Source organism: Labrus bergylta, chromosome 19 (genome assembly GCF_963930695.1).
Source record: "Labrus bergylta chromosome 19, fLabBer1.1, whole genome shotgun sequence".
In the NCBI taxonomy this organism is placed as follows: domain Eukaryota; kingdom Metazoa; phylum Chordata; class Actinopteri; order Labriformes; family Labridae; genus Labrus; species Labrus bergylta.
In genome coordinates this window covers 3,935,366-3,960,384 of record NC_089213.1, presented here as the reverse complement: position 1 = coordinate 3,960,384, position 25,019 = coordinate 3,935,366, and the positions used below count along the sequence as shown (strand labels likewise).

General features: G+C 42.3%; 1 protein-coding gene across 2 annotated transcripts in view; it reads right to left on the bottom strand.

Moving 5' to 3' along the window:
• The window catches only part of hivep1 (HIVEP zinc finger 1), a 49,498-nt gene extending 41,834 nt beyond the window's left edge, over positions 1-7,664 (bottom strand). Inside the window, exon 1 of one of the 2 annotated variants that reach the window (XM_020642238.3) lies at positions 7,543-7,664. In XM_020642238.3, the coding sequence (XP_020497894.2) occupies positions 7,543-7,582 (40 nt within the window). In that variant the 5' untranslated portion in view covers positions 7,583-7,664. The remainder of the gene's footprint in view (positions 1-7,542) is intronic. The other variant, XM_065947941.1, reaches the window with a different exon arrangement.
• Positions 7,665-25,019: the final 17,355 nt, after the last annotated feature.

The following is a 25,019-nucleotide window of genomic DNA, read 5'->3' as shown; positions in this document are numbered from 1 at the left end:
CATCAGCTCTGCAGTTTATTCTGACCCTGGATATTTAACCAGCGTGAGCGCTGAGGTCAGAGGCTCCGGCTGATCATTAACAGAAACCTGTTGTTGGAGACAGGTTGATGCAAATGACCGAGGACGGGGAAAACACCAGCACAGAGACGGAAATCAGATCATTCTGGCTCGTGTGGACGATTCAGCAGCTGCTTTAACAACCACAATAAAACTCTTTAAATTACACATAAAAACATTGATGAGGCTTGATGTTGTGAAATACTCTTTCTTTATTCCTGTGCTGACTCATCATTATCAGCACAGTGAGACATGTTGGAGGGGAGTGGATCCGTCTCCCTCTCTTTATGGGGTAAACACCCCCCCCGCCCCCCTCCTCCCCCCTTGTTAAATGCAGTCCCCTTTTCACCGCCGTTGTCCACGATTTATCACGCAGCGTGAACTTTTTTTATTTTTTAAATAGGACAAGAGGAATGCAGAGTCAGTCCTATAAACACCGGTGCTGCTAACAAGAGCGAAAAGCGCTACCGGAGGCGCCGCTGAGTGGAGGACGACGACAGACGCTCATAGTGTGTCATCTGTTTTCTGAATGACAGTTTAGACTTCAGATCACATTTAGATCAACTTTCTGGAACATTTCTAGTCTTCCCCTGAAATCCTCCTGAGTGGCTCGTTCACACATGCACCTCACAGGAGGGGGGGGGGGGGGGGGCTCAGGAGGTAAGACATGACGTAAAAAAGAACGACGCAAAAGTGGGGGATGAAGCAACAGAGACGACTGTACGACGTTACAATGAGAATATTTGACACTTTCATTATAATAAACAAAAAGAGCAGAGGAGCACTGTCAATGATGCAAACACGACGTAAACACCTCCCGCTCCAACTCGCTCGCCTTTTAACTTTCCTGAGTATTTCACACATCTGCTCACCCGACGATACAGAAGAACATGAGATTCATTCTCCACTTCTGAGAAACACGGACGGTGTGATCACATCGTTCACACCGTCCGTGTTTCTCAGATTTACATTTATAAAAGAGCTTCTGAAGACACTGAACATTCATCATACGTTGACACTTTTGATTTATAACAAACACATCTTTACATCTTAACAAACCCTTTGTAGAGTCAAAGTAAAACTTGAAGACACCTGAAGCTTACACGTATTCTTCTCAGAATTAAAGCCGAGTAGAGAAGAAAACGTTGCGGGTTCTCGTACAGATCGAGATCTATCCTCCAGTTGACTCACTGACACTCATCAAAAAAGCTGTCACTTTTAATGTTCCAACACATTAAGGTTCACTAACATGTCAGCAGAGACGACAGTGTGTGTTTTAGAGCATGTGTGTGTGTGTGTGTGTGTGTGTTCTGTCTGAAGGGGAAACCACTGCATCTCCCTCCTGAGCTGCTTAGAGACCAGCTGTTTGACTAAAGTCAACAGAGACTCCGAGGAGGGGCTGCAGGAGTTCCTGACTCTCTACATTGATGCCCACAAACTGCGTCACAGGATCATTCCTGACACACACACACACACACACACACACACACACACACACACAGGGGCACATGAAGTAAACACTCACAGGCCTGAGGGGGGGGGGGGGGAGGGGGTTAGGTATCAGAGTATTTGCAGTAAAAACAGGGCTTAAGAGGAATTGTGAAATGATGGGCTAAGTGAGTGAAAGCTTTGATCCCAGGTAACCTTCATTTTGTTAATCTGTCCAGTTTTATGAATGACTCTGTCTGCTGTCGCTTCAGGGTAAATGATTCATTGAGCACCTGTGTCGGGTTTTTTTTTTTTCCAAACATCTCAGAGGGAAAAAAGAGAAGAGGCAGTCTGCAGGTTTAGAGTACGATTCCTCTGTCACTGTGTTTACTGTTTGAGCTTCTTATGATTAACATTCAGATCTAAACACAAGACAGGAAGGAGCTCAAACTGAAAGTCAAATATCTGTTCGCTCTGCTTCTGAATTAAGTTTGTTTGTATTTGAACACAACAGTCAAACATTAAAGGCCTGTGTCAAATATCGTCGGTTTTTCAGCTGTCAGCACATTTTCAAAATAAATAAAAAACCAGCGCAGTTCACTGTGTTCAGCACTCAGAGCACAAAGACACCCTCAGCTTCTTCTCATTTTTGTCACAGCGCTCTCAGCAGAAATTTTTTGGACTTCTGGAACACTGCAGCGCTCCTCCATGCCACTTCCCTCTCTGACCAATCAGAATCAAGAAGGGGCGGGACTTCTAAAGGATTATGGTGAAGTATGATCTTAACTGACTCGCTCTTTTATCTTTGTGATATTTCCTTCAATAAAAACAATTATGAGGCACACCGCGTTCACTACCGAGGGAAGTGGACGTTAACTGTCGTAACCTAGCAACAATAAGCGCTGCGGCGCTCTGACGCCGACGTCATGATCCCTGCAAGCGCAAAAAGCGTCGTTATTAGACACAGGCCCTGAACCTATACTTTAGTGCTCTGTCACAAGCTCCGCCCACAAAATGAATGGGCTGGCATTTCCAGGGAAACGGCTCTGACAAATATTAACAAGAAATATGGTGGAAACGTGAAACACACACACACACACACGGTGGAGAACGATGACATGTAGACATAATCTGCCCCCAAAAAAAATGTTGGAATGTGATCACACACGTTCCTTTAAAATCTGTTTGTTTACTTCATCTCTGCAGCTTTACTCTTCTTGGTTACTGGTTCAGCAAAGTGTCACACACACACACACACACACACACACACACACACACACACACACACACACACACACACACACACACACACACACACACACACACACACACACACACACACACACACACACACACACACACACACACACACACACACACACACACACACACACACACACACACACACACACACACACACACACACACACACACTAAAGGCAGGGTTGCTAATTTCCTCCAAATCCACTTTTTAAGATTTTGGTCTAAATTGTAAACATAAATAAATAATGCTATCAAGCCTGAAGAACAGTGTCACAAATCATAAATAAACTATTGATTTCATTTACATAAATAAAACCCAACGAGGGTCTGAACTGTAAATCTGAACAGGTCAAAGTGATAAACACAAAGCGATCATTACGAGCCTCGTAGAGTAAAGATTTACTGCTGGGCTGTTTTTATTGGACATGATGAGATCAGAACTACTGACAAAAGCTGTTTAATTTGTAGAATTAGATAAAGGTCACACGGGGGTTTTGTTGTGAGTTATGGCTTCAAGAAACGCAAACATTTTACTCAAGAAGTCATAAAACTTTGGATGATGAAATCTTTTCATGGCTTGTTTAAAGTTTTTTGTCTATTCGGCTCTGACTGCTGATTTACTGACAGCAGGCTTCAACATGTGCCCTCCTACATGATCCCACACAGACCAGCGAGAACACCTCGACATTTCTGGTGGTGTGGTTTATCTATTTGTGTCCCCAGACTGGAAAAAGTGTGCAAAAGTCAAATTTCTGACGACCGACGGGGAAAATGTTAAGTTTGAAAAGACGAGGTTTCCCAAGAACATCCTGCCAAATCTTCATAAACACCAGCTCTGTGGCACCAATGGCCCAGGTTAGAATCTGACCTGTGGATCCTTTCCCGCATGTCATTCCCCACTCTCTCGCTCTCTCTCTCTCTCTCTCTGATTTCCGACCCTATCCACTGTCCTATCTCTCCAATAAAATCTGAATAAAAATACCAGCTCTGCCTCTGTGCTAACATGAGTTACTGCGATGTTTTTAAGCGGAGGAGATGAAATGTTAAAGGCTCATTTAGCTTCAAGCCGGTGTCTTTTTAAGCATCATGATTGGACGGCTTCAGGGCAGTTTTTTTTAAATATTTCTTTCTGTGAGTTCCCAGGAGTTGACACACTCACCACAGCAGAGTTTAAGCATGTGATAGCACGCCACACAACTCTCATTTCCTGTGCGAGGAAGGGAAAGCCTGAGCGCAGTAGAGGGGACGAACTGGGTCAGACGGCAAAAAAACAAGAGGCCAAACAAATGTCTCTGCAAGTTGTCAGATGATGAGGAAGTGACTCCCCGAAGAAAGTTCACCAGCACCAGATGAAGCAGGTGACGACGAGTTCAATCGTACACATCGAAGAATCTGTGATGCATTCAGAGACTAAATCTGATTCTTCAACCCAGATTACTAAAGCATCGTCTACTCATCCAGGTTCAATATCCTGCAACAGTTTCTGACAAAGACGTGTTTTAAAAAAATGAAGAAGAAAATGTGAAATTTGACAAAAATATCCAAATAACTACAAAGACGCTAAAAAACCACAAAGAGAATCAAAACTTCAAGACACACAAAAAAAGTAGTAACAAAACAACAAAACACCCACAATGACGCGCTAAACAACCACAACCAGAGCCTTGAACTAAACACAGATGCAAAAAGAGGAAACAATGGACACAAATTTACAAGAAAAAAAGTACACAAGCAGAGACACAAAGATTCACAAAGACGAATGACAAACAAGCAACAACAATCAGACCTATTTGATTTTTTAAACCAGGCTGTAAACATGTTCATTTCTACTGAAAAAACCTCTAGTGGACACTCGATGAACTGCAGGATTTTGCACTTCCACATTTACTTCTTTTTTAAACAAACACTGGAGGTTGTCCCTTGGTCTAAATATCTGTCGGTGGTTATAGCTCACTGAAGTTTTAAAGCTGCTGATTATTGATTACAGTATATTACTGTAAATAACCCGGGCTTTAAATGTCCTGGTACATTTTTAAACATTCACTAATATTATCCCCTTCATAGGGATCTTCCATCCAAATCAAATTACTGTCAATTTATTTGTTTTGAGGACAGAAATTTTACCCACAAGCAAAAAAAAAATCCCCCACAATGCAGCAGCGGCAGTCTGCGGTCTGCACGGCGAGAAACAAGGGAACAGTCACCATTAAAAATAGAACCAAGTATCATTTGGCCGGCGTTTCTATCGTCCTCTGTTGGGGCGGTGAAACGTACTGTTCTCAAACTTAATTATTTATGTTGTTTGGCCAAGTAAGCTGAATAAAAAAGAAAAAGAGCACAGGAAGTGTTTGTATGATAAACAAACAAGAGGGCCTCGCCAGCTCACAGACATGAAGACATGTGCGGCGTGTGGAGCGACTGCAGTGATGCACAGTCTCACACCCAGCATGAAACGCTGCACAAAAACAAAAAAAAAAAATCACAGATCTGTGAACTGCAAACGTCTGTTGACACGTAAATCTGTCAATTCTCAACATAACACGAAAATCCTGCAGGCCAATTGGTGCTCTGTGTTAACATGGGACGATGCTGCAGCTTCAATATGCTGCCTCAGCCTCCATCACACGCTGCTGATGTACTGTCAGATTCCTCTGTGAGGCCGAGACTTAAAGATCATCCTCAAAAGTTCCTGTGATTAATCACTGATGATCACTTTTTGAATAATTAAACCATGTACCCATCAGATGTAAACAATATGAGCCCCTGATCACAACAAACAACAGCCACAGACGTTGCTGTGTGTAAACAAAGAGAAATAAATCACATCAGACTCCTCCAGAGAAAAACAGACTCCTGACATGAGCCAGGAGGACGCAGACCAGCGGAAGATCTGCAGGTTGCAGAACAACATCTAAAATCAATGTATCATGAACGCACACAAACATGGCCGACAGCAACACAGCTGCCAGCTCAGGCGTTAACCTGCACAAACTACAACACTGTTTCCTGTTGGGGATTGTCCACATATGACTGAATTTTTGTTATTTTAATTGGTTTGATTCCTGGCAGTAGGATTGCTGCAGTTTAGTCCATTCCCTTGTTCATTGTTTGGCACCAGAACACCACAACAGACGTCTCGTCTGTGCTAACTTACTTGGCACTAAACCTGATCGTGTTGCCTCCGGTGTTGCTGGTTTGAGTTCAGCACATTTAGCAACTCCGATACATCAACAACTTTCCAGCAATGTTTGGGGTTGCTTTTTTTTTTAAATGTTATGAAAACAATCATTAGGAAATCATCAGAACTCCTCCTCGCGGCAGGATATGGTGAAATTTGAATACGTTGTTTATGACATTTCATCGTCAATTCTTTTATTTGAACTTTTTTTGTCTTGTTTTTCATCTTATTTTTCAGAGAGAGCACACGTCCAGATTACAGACTGTATTCGGAGCTGACTTCAGTTCCACATGATCACATCAGCACTGCAGGCACGCAGAATACAAATAATAAAGGAGGAACACTCAACTTCGACCGCACCATCAACACGTCTCTGCCCCACTAACACAACATTTCATAACAGTTGTTTGTAGCAGCCGGGCTGGCAGGGTGAAGTCCCTTTAATGTCTGGTTAACATGACCTCAAACTCTGGGTAATGTCCCGACAAGTTCAGGAGAGCAGCACATTATGTGTGAAGGGATGTTGACATGCCTGACACAGTTACACCATGACCATTCACCTATAACCCAAAAAATAAAAAAGAATGCCTCGAAAATAAGAACCAGAATCTGCACTGCGAGTAGAGTAGTAAAAGTTATGTGGTTAAAATAAAATGTCTTAATGTGGCTGTTTCAGAGAATCTTATGAATATTTTAAATGAAGAATGTGCGACGTTTTAAACACATAAAGACAGAAGAAATCAAACATCTCCTCTGTGAATGTGTCTCTGAGCTGTACTCAGCTGCTCCAGCTGTAACTGTTGTCTGAGCCGTGTTGACATGAGGGGACGACCTTGTGTATAAAAGCTGTTTGAGTCAAGGACTAGAGAAAAGAAGAATAACACACTCACTGCTTGTTTGGATGTCATGTTAGTGTCTTTAGATCACGGCCATTCAGTGTCAATGTATGCTCAATGTGAAGCTATGAGCTAACTAAAGGGTGCTAACATTAGCATGCTAGGCCACAGGTGATTACAGCTGGAGCAAATGGACTGTTTTGTCCACTGATTAATGGAGCTTAATTATGATGCGTTCCATTTGATAACTCCTTCATGTGAACGCGAGTGGAGAGGGGGGTTTGGAGGTGTGTCGCTGGAGGAGAGCGGAGGTGTCACCAGACAGAAGTTTGTTTTGGTTTAGTGCTGGCGCTAAGGGGGCGACTTCTACTGGATCAAAAAGTGGCACATTCTTCTTTTAATGTTGTTTTTTCAGTCTGTTAAACTTATTTCAAACTAGAAATCAAAAATTGGCATCCCATTTAAGTCATGTGGCCCTGAGTAAACCTCCAGCCTTGACTCTCTGCTCCTGATTATGTCCTCTCTCTCTTCAGCTGTCCTATTTTAATGAACTTTGATGACTTAATACATATAGTTAGATGGGTTTTCACACAAAAAAAAAAGGCTTGAGGAAGGAAATCAAGTCACCCTTCAATCCAAACGCCGAACTTATATCAACAATATGAAGTGATCCAATCACTTAGTGGTGTGAAGAGACAACTGAGCACTTCCTCTTCAGACTTGAATCAACAAACCCACCGAGACAAAGAACCCAACGTGTACAGGATCGCAGGGACTCACCTTTTAGATTCTTGGGGTGGTTCTGCTTGGTGCGCGGCATCTTTTCCGCCCCTCAGTTCACAGGTGCATCTTGGGGAAATGTGGATCTATAGAGTCGACTCCTCCTGAGCCACAGTCTCGGCTGCATCTACAGAAAACACACACACACACACGGTCATGGTTTAGAACGTGGAGTCAAATATGCCGCTTCTCTTTTGCTTTTCACTCTGCGGCCGTGTGAGAGTCCTGCACCGAGTCACTGATTGAGTTCATTCCTCAAACAGGTGCCTCTGCCGGCGTCTCATTTCTCCTCCTGTGATAATGTGCAGTGCGGCTTCGGGCTGCTGCCTGCTGCCTGTCAGAGGGAGGAGAGGAGGTGTGAATATGTACCCCTCATATCAACATAACCTCTGCAGCAGCTGCTATCTGCCACTCTGATCTGGAACAAAAAGGACAGGAGAGGTGGAGGATCCGTTTCTGTTTACGGGGGGGCGGGTGGGGGACGTCTGATTGACATGTCACCGGCTGATACAAGGGAGCCCCGCTTCTCCACTTTGACGACTTGTCAGCGCAAGATGACGAAACGACGCAAACAATAAGGGTCACTGTGTTGCTGCCGGTGATGAACGCTGCTCAGGGGCCAGCTGGGGCGGCCCACACAGAGGTTATACTATCAGAGAAATCTCTCTCTCTCCCCCCACCCGTTGAACTTAAGACCACTGCAGAAAGTCAAACCAGAAGCCACCTCCACAGGGGAAATGTTTTGCACTCTGATCGCTTTCGATGCCCTTTTAACAAAACAAAAGATCAGAACCCTCAATGTGACTCTCATGCAAATGTTTGCTTTGTGAGGCAAGAAGGTGGGTGCTGGAAGTTAAATGTTACCAAGATGTCAAACCCCGCAGAGCTGCCTGATGTGCAGAAATAGGCGCAAAACAGAAACTCACCTCTGCATAAAAATTTAAATCGCATCATTAACTTATATGTTGTTGTTTTTTAGCTTTCTTACCCTTGTATCATCTCCACCTTGTCCCCACAACACCTCTATAGACCCATGCTGGAGCAATGCACGGTGCAGAGAGCAGCAGCAGCAGTCCTTCAGGAATCATCCTTTGTTTCCCCCCCTTCACCAATATTACATAACACTTACTACAACTGGATGATGATTCCCCCCCTCTCTCTCCATACAGTTGGTACATGTGGCGCTAGAGCAATGACATCATCTCACGGTGCAAGTCGGCTGCATCGGGTCGCATGATAATAAAAAAAACCACACACACACTCACATCACACATCCAGGTGATAGAAAAAGACGATGCACTCCTCACCTGGCTCCCTCACTGGTGCACAATCCGGTTTCGATGCAGGTTCGACGGTGCAAGAAAAAAGGCGGAGGAGAGAGAGAGAGAGAGAGAGAGAGAGGGACGTGCACATTTCCCTCTGGCGTGTTTTGTCAGTCCGTCTGCCAAGCCTGTCTACTTGTGTGTGTGTGTGTGTCTGAGGAAACACCCTGATACTGACCCGAAGAAGAAAAATAACACACACACACATACACACACACACACCATCAGATCCAAGCCAAAAAACAAATGTGCGCCGTAACGCTATGCGCTAACGCTGACAGGCTGCTCTGAGTGTGTGTGTGTGTGTGTGTGTGTGTGTAATACCTGCAGGTGACTGAGTGATTATGTCGCTCGCACCTGAGGATCAACCGGAGACATTATGTAAAAAAAAAAGAAAAAAAAAAAGCCTATGCTGCAGCGGCGCATTGTTCACCCAAATCACGCATTGACAGAGTGCGTGATACAGATAATTCATAAGTTGAACATCAAGAAAATATAAATAATGAGGTGGTGGTGGTGCTGCAGAGATTTCTGTCGTATATACATATATATATATATATATATATATGTGCACGTTGCTGAGGAGATGACCGGTGCAATCTTGACAAACACACCACGTACGGAGAGGAGATGTGGGGATTTAACTGCATGCAATGAAGTCAGCAAAAACAATGCGTGGGAATAGCGCTTTTTTTTTTTTTTTTTTTTTTTTTTTAGACTGTTGCAACACGTGAACGCCCTGTGAGAGGGGGAGGAGCCAGGGAAAACCCCTCACTGTCTCTCTGCTGCAAACAGAGCTTTTCGACTGGGACACTTCCCCCTTGTCCAACACGTCCGTCCGTCACACACACGCACGCACACACACACACACACACACACACACACACACTCACTCACTCACTCACACACACACACACACACACACACGCACACACACACGCACGCACACGCACACACACGCATGCAAATGAATCCCAACATAAGCGATGAAAGTGAACACATGGACATGGAAGAAAAAAAAAAAAAAAAAAAGCTTGTGGCTTACCTGCGGGTTGCAAAAAAAAAAAAAAAGGCAACAAAAGAGCTGGGCTCAAAAGGAGCTCAAGTTGCCTCCCTCCAGAAGAAGAAAAGGTTTTGTCCACACGAGAAGCTGCGTCAAAAAAAATAAAAAATAATGCGCAATTACAGCGCTAAAAGTAGGAAACGAAAGAGCCGAAAAAAAGTTTAGGGCAGAGAGACACACAAGGCGGGCAGAGGTAGAAGCATGTCCGACCCCTCTGAGGCAGCAGCTACCGACAAGCGACCTATATCACTGTGACAGATCCACGCTCCGGCTGCGCGTAACGCCAACAAAATGCGCAGTTAAACAAAACAAACGCACCCAATCTGGATTTATTAACACAGGTGCGGGGTTGTATCGCACCTTTTAGTGTAAAGAGGAGAGAGAGGGGAGGGGGGGGGGAGACACAAGCTCTGTGTTTTCTCCCTTCACCTTCTCTCTCACTTTCTATTGCAGGAAACAGACAGGCCCACTGACGTCAACGGGGGTCCCGTCTCCGCCTCCCAGCCAACGGGTGTCCTCTCCGGGCAGAGGGAGGCTCCCGACGGACCACAGCGACATGTGAAGCCTGCCGCCTTGAAAAAAAAAATCACCCTTCTGTCTGTGTGCCTTCGTTAAACTGCTTAACCTCGCCCTACATATCATAAAAGTTCACATCGAGGCTCCTTTCTTTACGAGAAGTTAAAAGCGCCAATGCGTGTCGTTTGTCGTAATGCCCCCTTGAAGGGCCCCCACCCTCCCCTCTCTTGTGCACATAGTTTAGGACTGACGGTTTTCCCGGAGGTTCCTTGTTGTCAGGTCACGTTGTGCCCCATCCACCACTACTGGTTGGGCTTTCCCTGCACAAAACCCGCAGCAGGGGACACAACAGAGGGGTCTCTCTGCACCAGGACCCGCAGCAGGGGACACAACAGAGGGGTCTCTCTGCACCAGGACCCGCAGCAGGGGACACAACAGAGGGGTCTCTCTGCACCAGGACCCGCAGCAGGGGACACAACAGAGGGGTCTCTCTGCACCAGGACCCGGCGTCCTTTTTGGGCTGAAGAAGAAGAAGAAGAAAAAAACACAATGGAAGCACTCTGGTGCCAAACAACCACTCAGATAACCAATGAAGAAGTCCATGAAGGAGTAACAGCAGAGAAGACATCCCGTACAAGTTAAAGTAATCCATCAGGATTTGACTCTAGGAAAAATACTTAAATGCACCATTAATAAAACTGAACTCACAAGTGCAAAATGTGGAAAAATCATTATGTAGGATTTGTGAGAGTTTTTATTTATAAACCTGACACTGCAAGCCACTCTGGATTACTAATCATTTATCAATATCATCATCATCCACAATTATATGAGTCTCTAAAGCCATTGAGGTGGTGCACCAGTGGCCTAGCGGTTCAGAGGCTATAGTCCTCAAGCGGGCGGCCCGGGTTAGAGTCCGGCCTGTGGTTTCTTTCCTGCATGTCATTCCCCACACTCTGGGGGGACTGTTATGAAACTGGTTTCCTACTCTATTCACTGTCCTATCCAATAAAGGTGAAAATCCCCCAAAATAAATCTAAAACAAATAATAATTGAGGTTTCCCTTTTTTACAATGATGTCACGGTACAAAATCACACAACAACACTTAAAACGATTCAGACAAAAACAAAACCAATATTTAGAGAATATAATCAAACATTGTTGTGAAATGATTTGAAATAGCTGACTTGGTTCGTTTAAGAGAAACGAGAGTGTCAAACTTTAGAGTATTTCAAGATGTCACATGTTTGGAACAAAAAAGCTAACGGCAGGTTTTCATATAATTCAGAGTGAACACAGGAGGGTCAAGTGGACCTGCACATACATTTATATTGCAGCTTGTTATAATGCATGTGGGGGCAAAGAGATGGTAAATTCTGCAAAGGGATCATAAAGTTTTTTCCTTATCCATAATAATATGTCTGGACGTGTTAGCTGATTTGAGTAGCTTTAGTTGTCACATAATGTGGTCGAGTTAAAAGAAGCTACAATCATTTCTCCTGGATGTAGGAGAAGTATCAAGAAGACTGAAATAAAAATAACCTCATTTAGGTTCATTTATTTAGTAATTTAAGAAATATCCGACTTCAAATTCATCAAAGTCGATGTGGCTTCACATCTTGTTTTGATTTTGTGCAGACAATTAACCATTTCATTACGTTTAGTAAACACTCTCGGATGATACTATCATGTCATTGGTTAGCTGTCCACTTAACTGTAGTTAAGTTATTAGCTTACACAATGCACAATGTTTATTATCTTACACAATGCACAATGTTTATTATCTTACACAATGCACAATGTTTATTAGCTTGCACAATGTTCTCAAGTCTCACGCAAACCTGTTCACACGCTCACACGCCACACCTTGTATTTCTCACGCAGATAAATTACCAGGATAACACCCACCAAGTTGCTCCGCTATTTTTTTTTTAACTATAGAACAGATAGGAATCAACGGGGTTTTGAGATTTTGAGATTATTCTCGTAAATTTACGAGAATAAAGTCGTAGATTTACGAGATTAAACCACAACACTAACCATAATCACACACACAATCTCCAACCAAGGAAATGTTGTCAATAAATAGTTTTATTTGTACAAATTTATGTGTCTTTTATAAAATCTTACCCAAACTGCCACCGCAGCCAAAATCTCACTCTGAACTCAGTTCAAAACTTGAGAGCCCTGCTTACAGGTTCTGCTGGCACCAACAACACAAAAAGATAAGTGACCTAAAGTGAAGTAAACATCTCTAAACCCCCCTAACCCCAGCAGCTGGTTGTAAAAAACAACAGATGTCAACTGAGGAAAGTGCACTAGCTTATCTAATAATAGCAGGCTAGCGCACCACGGGTTAAGCTAACTAACTAACTAACTGGCACATTTGAACCAGCTTGAAGATTCATGTTCAAGACGTTCGACAGCTCCACAGTATCACTGCCAACACAACGTGATCTGTCCTTGACCCAGTTAGCAAAGCCGGTTTGTTTACATTTTGTTTCCCTTTGAGTCAAACAAGAGGCTGAATACACCTGCAGAGGTGAGGAGGCTACATGAGCTAGCTTAAATGTCTTCAAAGCAAAGTCCTTTTTCTTTCTCTCTGTTAATAAAATTGTAGCTTGCAGCAAACAAAAGGATTCTTTAACAGCAACAACTGAAGGAGTTTAAGTTTGCTATGTTTGGATTGCTAACCCAAAAAACTACAACACAGAATGTATGCTAATGTTTATCTAATATAGGCTAAGTGTTAGCATACAAAAAATAATATTCAGTAGGACATTTCCTCAATGCGAGTACCTAGCATACATTTTTATGTGCTTTACTACCACAAGTCTTAATACCATGGATAGATAGATAAACTTTACTGTCTGTCCCAACAGTGACCGATGTTTTTGGAGATGTTTTATTCGGGTCAGAGGGACTTTGTAGCGTCTTCCTGATGGCAGTAAATGGAAGGAGGGGTGTAGCGCTTGTACAGTTCAGAGAGGTTAGCTTTGGGATGAACCGATTATTTTGACGGCCAGATTTAGGCCCCGTGTTCACCTAGCGTTTTTTCTCAGCTCAGTTTATAAAGAAGGCTTAAAATTGAAAAATTAAAAAGGCTTATATAGATGAAGTTAATTACACAACATTCACTAATCTATCGAACTGACGGGTTCACAGAAGCTGTTTTCACACATGCACTCCTGAAAATTTCAAGAACATTTCAGACTTAGGCAGCTGTGGCTCAGTGGTAGAGTCGGTCGTGTCTCAATTGGAAGGTCGAGGGTTCAATCCCCAGCTCCTATAGCCACATGTCTGATGTGTCCTTAGGCAAAAACTTGACCCCAAGTTGCTCCTGCTGCTTCATCTGCTGTGTGTATGAATGGATTAGTTAATATACTGATGGACACTTTCATCAGATCACATCAATGTGTAGGTGTGACCTGCGGTGTAAAAGCGCCATTAACCATTTACTGTGTCCATCACAGCAGGAGGATATCGCCATCAGACGAGAGAAAGGAGGCAAGGCATGATGATGTAAAAAGAACGTTGCAGAAGCGACGAACGAACACAGATTCAGACGCTATGACAACAAAAGGGCAGGAAAGAACACACAGGCCAACCGAAAACACAATTAATAACTTTAATTCCAGGCATAAAGATCGTACCAGATGAACGCTTTCAGTCTTTGGTCATGCGCTGGTCGTCGGTTACACGCGTCACCGCCACCTCCCACTTGCTTTTTGAGAATTTACCAGAATATTTCCTGCTGCGTTCACACATCACCCTCCCCCTGTCCTCACAAGGAAAACTAATAAAGGGGGGCTGGCATTAAAATGTCAGAGTGATAAATGTGTCTGTTTGTGTTCACACATGAAGCTGAATCTGAAACAGCGCAGGTTGGATGTTTTAGGTTCAGTTTCATATGACCTTTTACTTCATTCACACTCACTTTACATGCGTGTGTTTCCCCAGCATCTACTCACATTTTCCACAGAATCAACAAGCTGCTGGGGCCTCTTGTTCTTTAAGCTGATGAAGAAAACATACGAGCATGAAGGGAAATTTTACTTTTCCTTCAACAAACATGTGACAACACCAGGAAACAATTCTTCAATGTTTTTACTGCTCAGAAAGGACTCTGAACAAGATGAATTTGCTCTTTTGCTTAAATAAATGAATCCTAATGTTGTATCATCTGACATCTATATCCTCAGGTTGTGTTGGTGCGCTGTGCTATCGAGATTGGTGTTGTTATTTTTGTCCTGTGTCGGTAATCTTTGAAGTGTTAGGTGGTCTGGCTATGACACATCACTGTTGGACAAAGGTCATGCTATTTATGCCTCACAGTCATAAATAGCTCTCAAATAAAATGCGCAGAGAAATCGAAAGTTTTCACAGAGAAACTAGTTTCCTTTCAGATGGTTGAACACATTTGACAGCTTTGTGTATTTTTTTTTTTCAAAAAGGCTAATTTATATGAATTTAAAAAGAAGAGGTGACCCAGATAGCGGAACTAAACTGCAGCCTGAACAGTTTCTCAGTTTGTCACACGGAGTAGCTGCAGTTGTTGCAAAAAAAAAGAAAACTGTGTGTGAGAGAAACACGCTGTCACCCAGAGAAACTTTGCTGCAGTGAGGCAAATCTAGCCATTAATAAGTGATTGTGTGACAGCCGCCCACCTTCATATCACAGGCAGACTGCAGAGTGCAGAGTGGGACTCCTGGCTCAGCCGAGCTTTATGACTCACCTGTTTCAACTGCAACAACTTTTAAAATGGCACATTTGAATAGTGGAACTTTTTTTCTTCTTCTTCTTCTTCTTCTGCAAGAATATGAGACAAGTGTTGTCCTCTTTTGCAGCCAGCAACGTGATTATGGATGCAGTGTTTCCTAGTGATTTATTTTGTTGTGTGAATAAAGAAACGAATGAGGATAATTAACGTTAACTTAATGTTCAAATGTTGTGACAGGGGCTTCTCGTTTTTTTCTCTGAGAATGACACGTTGCTCTTATCTTTTCATTTCGGGTCCATACACCCACAGAATATTCAGATGTTTTTGGTTTTTCAGTGCATGACACAAAAAAAGTGCAGATACAAAAAAAAAAAAGCCAAGGAGGGAGGAAGTGTGTGTGTGAGTGTGTGTTTTTGTTGGTGTGTGTGCGTGTGTGTGTGTGTGTTGCGACGACCTTTTTACATAACCACATTTTTCCAGAGAAGACAGCCTGTTTGGTTTGAGCTAATGCAATGCCAAGAGTGCAACAATTGTTTATTAAGAAACCCTCTGCTGTCACTCTCAGCCAACTTCAATACGAGCCAATTAAAGCAGAATCACCCTGGATGGAGCTTTACGAGATGCATGTTTTTTTTTTATTGTATTGAATACAAATTCTGTATAGTTCTAGTCATTTTTTGTAGGTTTGGGGGAATGTGTGTTTAAAGATGCTAAATCTGATGGTGTGGCACTCGGGTTTGGTTTTTAGAAATATTCTGATTTTGCACGGTTAGTATTGAACTGGAGTCGAATACAGAGCAAAAGTGTTGGAATGAAATCCATGGTTATGTGATCCTCAAACCAATCAGAAGTCATCTGACAACAATTTAGTTTTAATAAATGTGTATAAACAAACATATGCAGCAATCAGTCAATCATTATTTAAAGGTTTATTTTGGGGCTTTTTATGACTTTATTTTAGAGAGAGGTCAGAACAAAGGGTCAGAAATGAGAGAGAGAGAGAGAGAGAGAGAGAGAGAGAAAGAGAGAGAGTGGGGGATGACATGCAGGGAAGGAGCCACAGGTCTGATTCGAACCTGGGCCGCCCCCCCCCCCGGATGACTAGGCTATGTATCAGGCAAAAGCAGGCCCAGAAGTCCTGCAGTCTAAACCCACAGACTGAAGAGAAGAGAGAAGAGGGTCGAGCAGCCTAAGAGGCCTCTCTGTGTGGATTTCTTCACATTCCCAGACTCTGCCATGTCAGCCGGGTCTTAGTCAGCTCAGCATTATGATCACACTCGTATCAAAGAAGGGGACTTCCTAAACGGCCCCCACGGCAGCGTTATGAACGCTCCACGGTCTATTAATATCTTGGAGTGGTTACAGAAAATAAGCACAGCTGCCCAGCAGAACTGTCCTCCTGAACAATGGCCTCTTATGTGAAGGTCCTTCACTAACCGATGTTCACGGGAGGTTCTGGTGCTGTTTTTCTATCTTTGTGTCTCTTTGTATCAAAAATAGATATTTACTCAACGCGACCTTGTGAAGAAAGACAGTATTCATAAGGGAATGCCCGAGTGTCCTATTTCTGTTGGCGCACAGTGGAGCGTTTGGATAAAGATTGACGCTGCTGAAGTGTTTATAGGGTGCCATCCTTTCATCCCTCTGTCCCCTTTATTTTCTTTGTACACTTCCTATTTCTGCAAGATATGCAAGGAGCTGACCATAACCACCGTATATAAATACAGCACAATGGCTCTAGCACCCAAGGTGTCCCGTGGAGATAAGCTCTATACCTAACACACACATCACAGGGGAGCAGATTTCCATTGAAACACTGTGACAGGATCAGGAAGCAGGGTGCAAACAGCTGCTAACAAACTATTTCTATTTCAATTAGGGTGAGTATGCATGGTAGTAAAAGGTGAATTATTAGTCTGTAATGTCTACTTCTCTCAGAGTAATTTGTATCCATAAATAAGCCATAAATAAGCAGAGTGTTTGTTATCATCAGTGCAACAAGTGTTACAGACACAGATGTGTTATTTTAATGCTTTAAAATAAAATAAAGTCATGCCTCCGTTTATTCTCCACAGTGCAGGAAGAAAAAGAAAAAGCTGGATTGTACACATGGCAGGATGCTTTGTTTAAAACACAACATATGATGTTACATAACTGAGGCTGTTGCCGTAGCAACAACAAGACTCCACCCTCTCCCCCCCTCCACCCCATACAAGAACCCTAAGGAACACACATGTAAACACACACACACACACACACCCTTTTTCAAGCAACAGGACGCTCCCTGTCCCCATGACTTGACGGGTTGATTTGTAGATTCTCTCTGTTAACAAGATGGCCTCTCTCTGGTGGCCGCTTTGTTGTTTCCGAGGAGGAGGTGGTGTTTTTTTTAATATTTTACATTCACCAGGAGGGAAACATCCCCGCATGATGGTCCACAGCGGTGTTATTTGATAAGCAAATTAAATATTCACCATATTTTATACCTGCGCTGGAACGATCCGGCGGTAATTTATTGTTGTCGATCGGAGGGCGTAATTCATCAGAGCTGCGAGGTTACACAGGTACAATGTTCACGTTGTCAGAGGCTGAGTGGCGTCGGTGTGAGTCAGGTTTCATTACTCTGTGTTAGCAATCAGCTCCGCTCTTGGATTTCAAGGTCAGGGGAGGCTCTCCTGCCTCCGTGAGCCGTACAATAACAACACCCGGCATCCCCGCATGAGAGCTGTCTCTTTGTGTTGAAGGGTGCAGTGATGAGTGCTCTCTCAAGCTCTCCACGCCGTCTCAGAGCGCCATTCACACGCCATCCGACAGTCCATCCAACCAGCCCCTGGTCCACGAGGCAGAAATAGAAGCTCTGGGTCTTCCCTGCTGCTTTATCTGTCAGCAGAATGATCAATTAATAGAGCCTTTTTCTCCTCCTTCCGAGAAGGTCATTATTCCCTTAGCTTCAATGAAAGCAGCTCTAAAGAGGAGAGTGTGCAATTCTTTCTCGTACCTTTGACATGTTAGGTGGTGAAAGTCACTTTATTATTGCAGCTTATATAAAATAAACTGAGGGATGTAAAAATGACCACATGATGTGGATGACTCTAGAGATGACAATGTGAGTTGGTCCGACTAACACTTAGAGACACTTAGAGATGTTTGACATCATTTCTTCCTCCCTGATTCTGATATTTGTAAACTTAAAGGTCACATATTCTCCTCCTTTTCAAAAAGTTTAACAAAGTCTCAGAGCTCCTCAAAACATGTGTGAAGTTTCTTGTTCTAAATCCACTCTGATCCTGTATTTGATCATGCCTATAAACCCCTCTATTTCAGCCCTGCTCAGAACAGGCTGTTTCTGTGTCTGTACCTTTAAATATGTAAATGAGCTGTGTCTGACCACGCCCCCTCTCTGGAAGGGCTTGGGTCGGCTCGGGCTTTCTCGCTCCCTGCCCTATTGTTTACAGTGAGAAGGCAGACTCAGAGGGCAGAACAAACACCTAGCTGTGGGAGTGTCACCCACCTGGGGGAGGGGTTACTGCCCTTTGTGATGTCACAAAGGGAAAATCTCCAAACGGCTTGTTTGAGCACACATTTTCCGAAAAGTGGAGCAGGGAAAAGATGGAGAGGATGGACTTTTCTCATCATTGGGGGGGTTTGTAGACAGACTAGAGACACATATTAGAGTTTGAGAGACAATTTCCACACCGTTCTCTTATGTTCTCAAATTAATCATAAGTCTCAAAATATAATAATAGGATACAAATCGGATGTAAATACCATAGATCTAAATTCATTTAAGGCTGCACATTTAACTGCAATGTTCTCTACTGACTCCAAAAAGTATGACTGAAACCGTCGGCCTCATGGATTTATCATGCATGTTACTCCTTGGACTTGTTCTGTCTTTGGTCAAAGTGCTTTCATGTCTTTGTCCTTCATGTCGGTCTGAGCTTCAGAGTCCCTTTAAATCAGCTTGTATGATTTTACAAACCAGGATTAAGGACCAGCTGACCTCCAGTGTGTGTACGAGTCTCACTGCTTAACTCTGCAAAATGCATCGTCTGATGTCATTTCTGCTCGTTGTGGTCTCTTGTTTGTTCTTTGTGTGAAACTTCTGCGCTGTTGTCTTGGCAACAACCACCTCGTAAAAAGAGATTTTCATAAAAAAATGGTGAATCAAGTTTTTTTTAAATGTAATCCCATTTCTGTCAGCCTTAGTTGCACTTTCTATTTTACCACCAACTAGCTAGTATTAGCATGCACACAAACACGCTGATTTATAATGGTAAACATGAATACAACATGCTAAACATAAGCATATTAGCATCAATGACTTTAGCGTTTAAGGCTACGTACAACTTCAGTGAGCTGCCTTTTTTTTCCCCTCAGCCGACTAATCTGGTTACAATCAGGCCGTTCTGGTGAAAAAGTCATGTGTGTGAGAAATGCATTTAGATATGGATTACATTTTTCAGGGCTGAAATAGCATCTTAACATTCATGTTAAGATATTAAACCGTGAAGTCTTGAGGTTTTTACAGACATCCCCGGGATCTTAAAAGTGTCTCTGAACATGCAGCCAGGCACAGATCCAGAGATGTTTAACGATTAAAAGAAGCAGTGAAGGACTGACAGTGTGTACTTTGTGTGTGTGTGTGTGTGTGTGTTGTTGTCCCCCGGAGAATGAACATTTGACAGCATTCCCATGTCATCCATCACGTCTGTGCGGAGCTGTGCAGTGAATACGTGATGGCAAGACGGAGTCATTCATCTGCCTTTGATTCACCTCTAGACAAACACGACACAGAGCAAGATTACACAGACTCTGGGGGAAGAAAATGACTTTTGGACCCGTTTTAATACCGAGCTAAAGCTACATCTGAGGCCGACGTAAAGCATGTATACATAGTGTGGATGTGATGTTTAATCAGTGTTGCAGAAGTGGAAAGATGTCCTTAAGTGAAAAGATTTTACGCCCTGCTGTAATCCCTGGTGGGAAAATCACTTTGCAGGATGCCAGCATTAAACACAGCACTTCTCGGAAAAAAGTACAGTTGAGGTAAACTCTGTTCCTGTGCCCCCTTTCTGTCCCACTGGTTCCATCCAGCCCTCCATGCCCCTGCAAAATGAGCTTTTAGGAAAAATAAATTCCACTTCTTTCAGTGTTCCCATGTGACCTGCATAATGTCCAAAGGAAAAAAAAAAAAAAAGTGTTTCAAGCCACTCTTTAAAGCACGGCCAACATCCTTCTTTTTTTTTCCATTTTTTTTTAGTTGCCCTTCTTTGAGTTCCTGCCAGACACTTTGTGCCAGTGGCTTTAATACAGTCCAGTCCTGCAGAGTTTTCCATCCAGCTGCAGAAACAAAAACCTGCAGACCGGGGTACGACTCCTCGCTGGACCTGTGACGACATCTCATCAGTATCAATGAGTAGGATGTGAGCAGACTGAAATCCTGGAACCTGAAGGAGCGAGAGTGTTTTTGGGAAAAGCCGGGTGTTGTGTCAACATTTCCAGTGACGCTGCCACAGAGAAAAAAAAATCCCTGCTGTTGGGAAGGCCAGGCTGGGCTAATAAGGGGAAAATACTCAGAGTGTCTACTTATATAACAGTAAATTTAACGGTTTGAGAGGAGCGGGTGGAGCAGAAATTCAATGATTCCATTTCAGGCCGGAGAGAAGCCATGTTCAGTTTTGTATTGTGATGGCTGTGCTTAAAAACAGGGTCATGTACCATCGAGTTGCACCATTAAACCCTCAATCGTTTCAAAGCGACATAAAGAATATATAAGGTTGGAAGATAGCAGTATTCATTATGACACATGAACCAAACTGAACTGATAGTTTATAAATAAAAATTCAGATATGACAAAAGTCCTGTCAGAATTCTTGAAACGTGGTGGGGGGGCTCAAGCGTCTGATTTAGTGTGGGTGAGTTCATGAACTCATGGTGTGACGACTCCATGGACACGATCTCTTTGACACACTTTAAGAAAGAAGTTAAGTTGTTTTTTTTGGGCTTTTCAATAAAGTCGTTTTTCTTTTTAGGATCAGAAATAAACAGAATGACAAAATAAATAAGAGACAGAAAGGAGGATGTGCGAGGTAGTGTTACATCACAGACTCATGAGCTTGCAGTAGTCAGATCAGGATATCCAAAAACGGTCATGTGCTCAACAGATGAGAGAACATAAAAAACGTGCATAAAATCTTTCCTGACTTTAAAGTATGACAACTGGTGTAACAGAACATTTACATTTTACACACAAACGCTGCTTCCTCCTTTAAATCTAACTTTAACAGCAAATGTTCCACTTGTTTGCACTCGGAGCGGCCTGAAAACATTTACACGAGAAGACGGAAAAACAAACTTTGGGGAGAAGAAGAAGAAGAAGAAGTCAGCTTTACTGTTTCTACTTTTAGGCCCTTCAATGGAAAAAAAAAAAAAAAAAAAAGGAGGGCAGGAAACAAAGACACTCACAGGGTTAGTTTGGAAAAACTGCTGCTGCTTTAGTGGAGGAGCCGGATGTAACTCCCCTGGTACTTCATACATCAGCTGATTTATGGGTTACACACAGCGCACTTAATAACCCTCTCTGGGCTCCAGGAAGCGTCTGACTATTACAATGACTAAAGCAGAGAGAGGTCAGTGTGCTGGGGAAACCTCCACCAACTCATTTATTGACCTATTAAAGCGACAGTACGTATTTTTTTAACCTTACTTTGGAACAAGTTTGATCTGAATGACTTTTCCTCCTTTGAATTTACAGACATTTAATCAGTCGGATTTTCTCACAACATTGGCAGATTATTTGTATTTTTTTGTACTTGTGTTTTATTTGCTTTTCAACATGAGGTTACATCAAACTGAACCTCAGCTCAGTGTCTCTGTATGGTTGATACAGCCTACAGTACCATGAGGTTCATAATAAACTGTAAAGCTCTGACTCACCATTGTGCGTTGTACTCTCGGTTTGGATGGTGTTCTCTACTGACCCGTAGGCTTATACACTAGTGCACTATATATATATGTATATATATATATATATATATATATATATATATATATACATATATATATATAAGGCTTTTCTTTGTCTGCTGCCTCTGTGTTTTTATTATGCTGAAAACTCGTGGACAGTATTATTTAGGTTTTCAGGACCTCTTCACGCTCTCAAATGCTGGAACAGAAAATTGGAAAAAGGTCTTTCAGGTACTCTGCAGCCTCAGCCTGGAGTCTGTTGTTGAACGACTTAAAACTCAAGGAGCTGGTGTCCTTAAATGTTTTTAAATCTAAAATGAAAGACCTGGACGCAGATTCTACAGGATGTCGATGTTTTGAGCTCGACTGCTTGAGCTACAGACTCCCAGATTTGACTCATAGATGTTTTTTCTCTTTGAATGTAAAGTTGAGTGTTTTTGTAAATTGTTCTTTGTCTCTCTTTGTGTAACTTTGTTTTTTAGCTGCTGACCCTTTATCTCAAAGGGACCAACCTTTTTTTAATAATTGTTGTAGCCTTCAAATGTGTGTAAAGTTCTCCTTTTCATGTAGTTTTTCCACAATGTCCGACCAGTTTCTCTTCTCCTTATTTTAAGTAATTCAGGCCCTTTTTTTTTCTGTTTTAAATCTGTAAATAGATGTCTACCATTTGTCCGGTGAATGTGGCTTGCAAAAACTGTAATGAGATATTTCCCATCAGAAATTAGATGAATCAGCTTGCTTAGATTTAAGTTTGTCAGATGATAAAATCCTATCAATCAATCACTAGATTAGGGATTTACTATTTTACTGTCAGGATCTTTTTTTAAAGCTACATAATAAATGTTTATTTCCCTTTTTTTTTGCCCCCTTATCATCCTCAAACATTCACCGTCATGTTTTAAACCGATGAGTGGCCATCTTTTCATAAATAACTTCACTTCTTCTCCAATCCTCAGTGGGAATAAATCAGTCAGTGTGAGCACCGTGGAGCAGAAACACTGGTTTGAAGGTAGATGAAGTGTATGAATCTGTATCAGAGTCAGAATCAGACGCAGGGCTTTCCCACATCTTTACTGCTCTCTTGGTACGACTCTTGGCAGGCACTCGGGCCTTCATGTGATTTCTTTCCCTCTGTGACAGACAGTCGAGTAAAAATAGAAGAAGAAAAACCCCAGTAAACTGCAGCAGAGAATCACACAGTTTGTTGATGTGTTTTAAGCTCTCTTGCGCCCCCTGTGGACAAAACAGAAACACACAACAGCACTTTCCAACCCAATGCTCAAAGTAATCTGAAGCTGCTTTAAATTATATAAAAAAAAGTGTATCCAACCCAGAACTCTGTTGTTTTATTGTTTTGAATTGATTATTCTCGTTCCTTTATCTGAAAGAAATCTATCTCCTAATTCAAAGTAAGAAACATCAAAACAAAAATCTTCATTTCAATATTTATGTTTGTGTTAAGATACTAAATGTATACAAATCCTAAAATGTGTAAAGTATGTTCTGAGGATCTTTGACTCTTAAATATTTTCATTTTATGCTCCTTTATCATTTTGTGTGAACTTTTCTTTAGTAGGAAATACATTTATTTTAACTTCACTATGTTTATCTCATACGGATTTTATAGATTAGAATAAAAAAATTGAATGATTGGATAAAATAACATGAATCATTATGCTGCCAAATGATATTAAGGCTGTAATACATGAAATTTGGGCCATTATTGTGAAATTCAAATCAAGTTGCTGGACTTCCTGTTGACATTTCACCACGATGTTAAGAGGCTTTTTTGTAAGTATTGATCTGGTTAACATGCATGTAGGTTAAACTGTGGTGATAATCATAATTTATGAAAGTTTCAAGGGGGCGCTGTTGAGCCATTTTGCAGAATTTGTTTATGAAAAACAACAAAATTGTTCGGTAGACCTCATGACCATCCCAATTTTGAGTTTTTGGACGCGTTCAAGGCGTCAAAAATGTGATTCATTTGGCAGAACAAGAAGAAGGAAAAAATAATTTGTTGCATTTCAAATGAGTGCTCGGGCCCTAAAAACACAAGTCGACCTCAGTTATTCTCTAACTCCGGGGAAATGTTTCAGGTCTTCCTCGTGTTTCCATTTGTGCTCGACTATCTGGTCTTCCTCCTCACTCTCTCTCTCTCTCTATGTCATATTTTACAAGCACTCTGCGAAGCCTCCGGGTCGTCTGTCAACAACTTCCCCGAGCGAACACTCGAGTCTGACGCTCACGTCCGTCCAACACAGAGTCGTGCACCAAAACTCAACCACCCAAAAAAAAAAAACATCCGTGCTGATGTTCGGGGGTCTCACTTGGGTATAAGAACTACCCCTCAGCTGAGTCCCACATTGATGAATTATACAAGGCTCGCATCACACCTCCCACGCTCCCCGCTTATGTAATGTCAGCCACGCGTGGAGCATCGAGCGCACGTACGAGTGTGTATGTGGATGTATTTATATCCAGACTGGGATTGAGGGAACAGTGACTCACTCTCTTTGCTCTTTATTTTTACCCCACAATCTGCCCACCCACCCATCGCCTGTTTCCAAGAAGAAGAAGAAATGGTATTGGTGTAGAGTGTTGTTAGAATATCTCACCAAACTAAAGACGTTCCCTTCAAGAATGATGATGAATATAAACACAGAAAGGTCAATCATCCTCCTGTAGGATCAATTTCTCCAAAGTATTCATTTTAAAAACCAAACTCTAAAGTTCTGCGTCCATCGTTTGCATGTTTTGGATTGTAAATATAACGTTGCAAAATCACATAAAGACTGCAGCTAAATTCAATCTTCTGCTCGACGTTTTTTTGTCTTTTATGCACTGGGATTCTTCAAAGATTAAAAGCTGGCAGTTCCTCGGCCG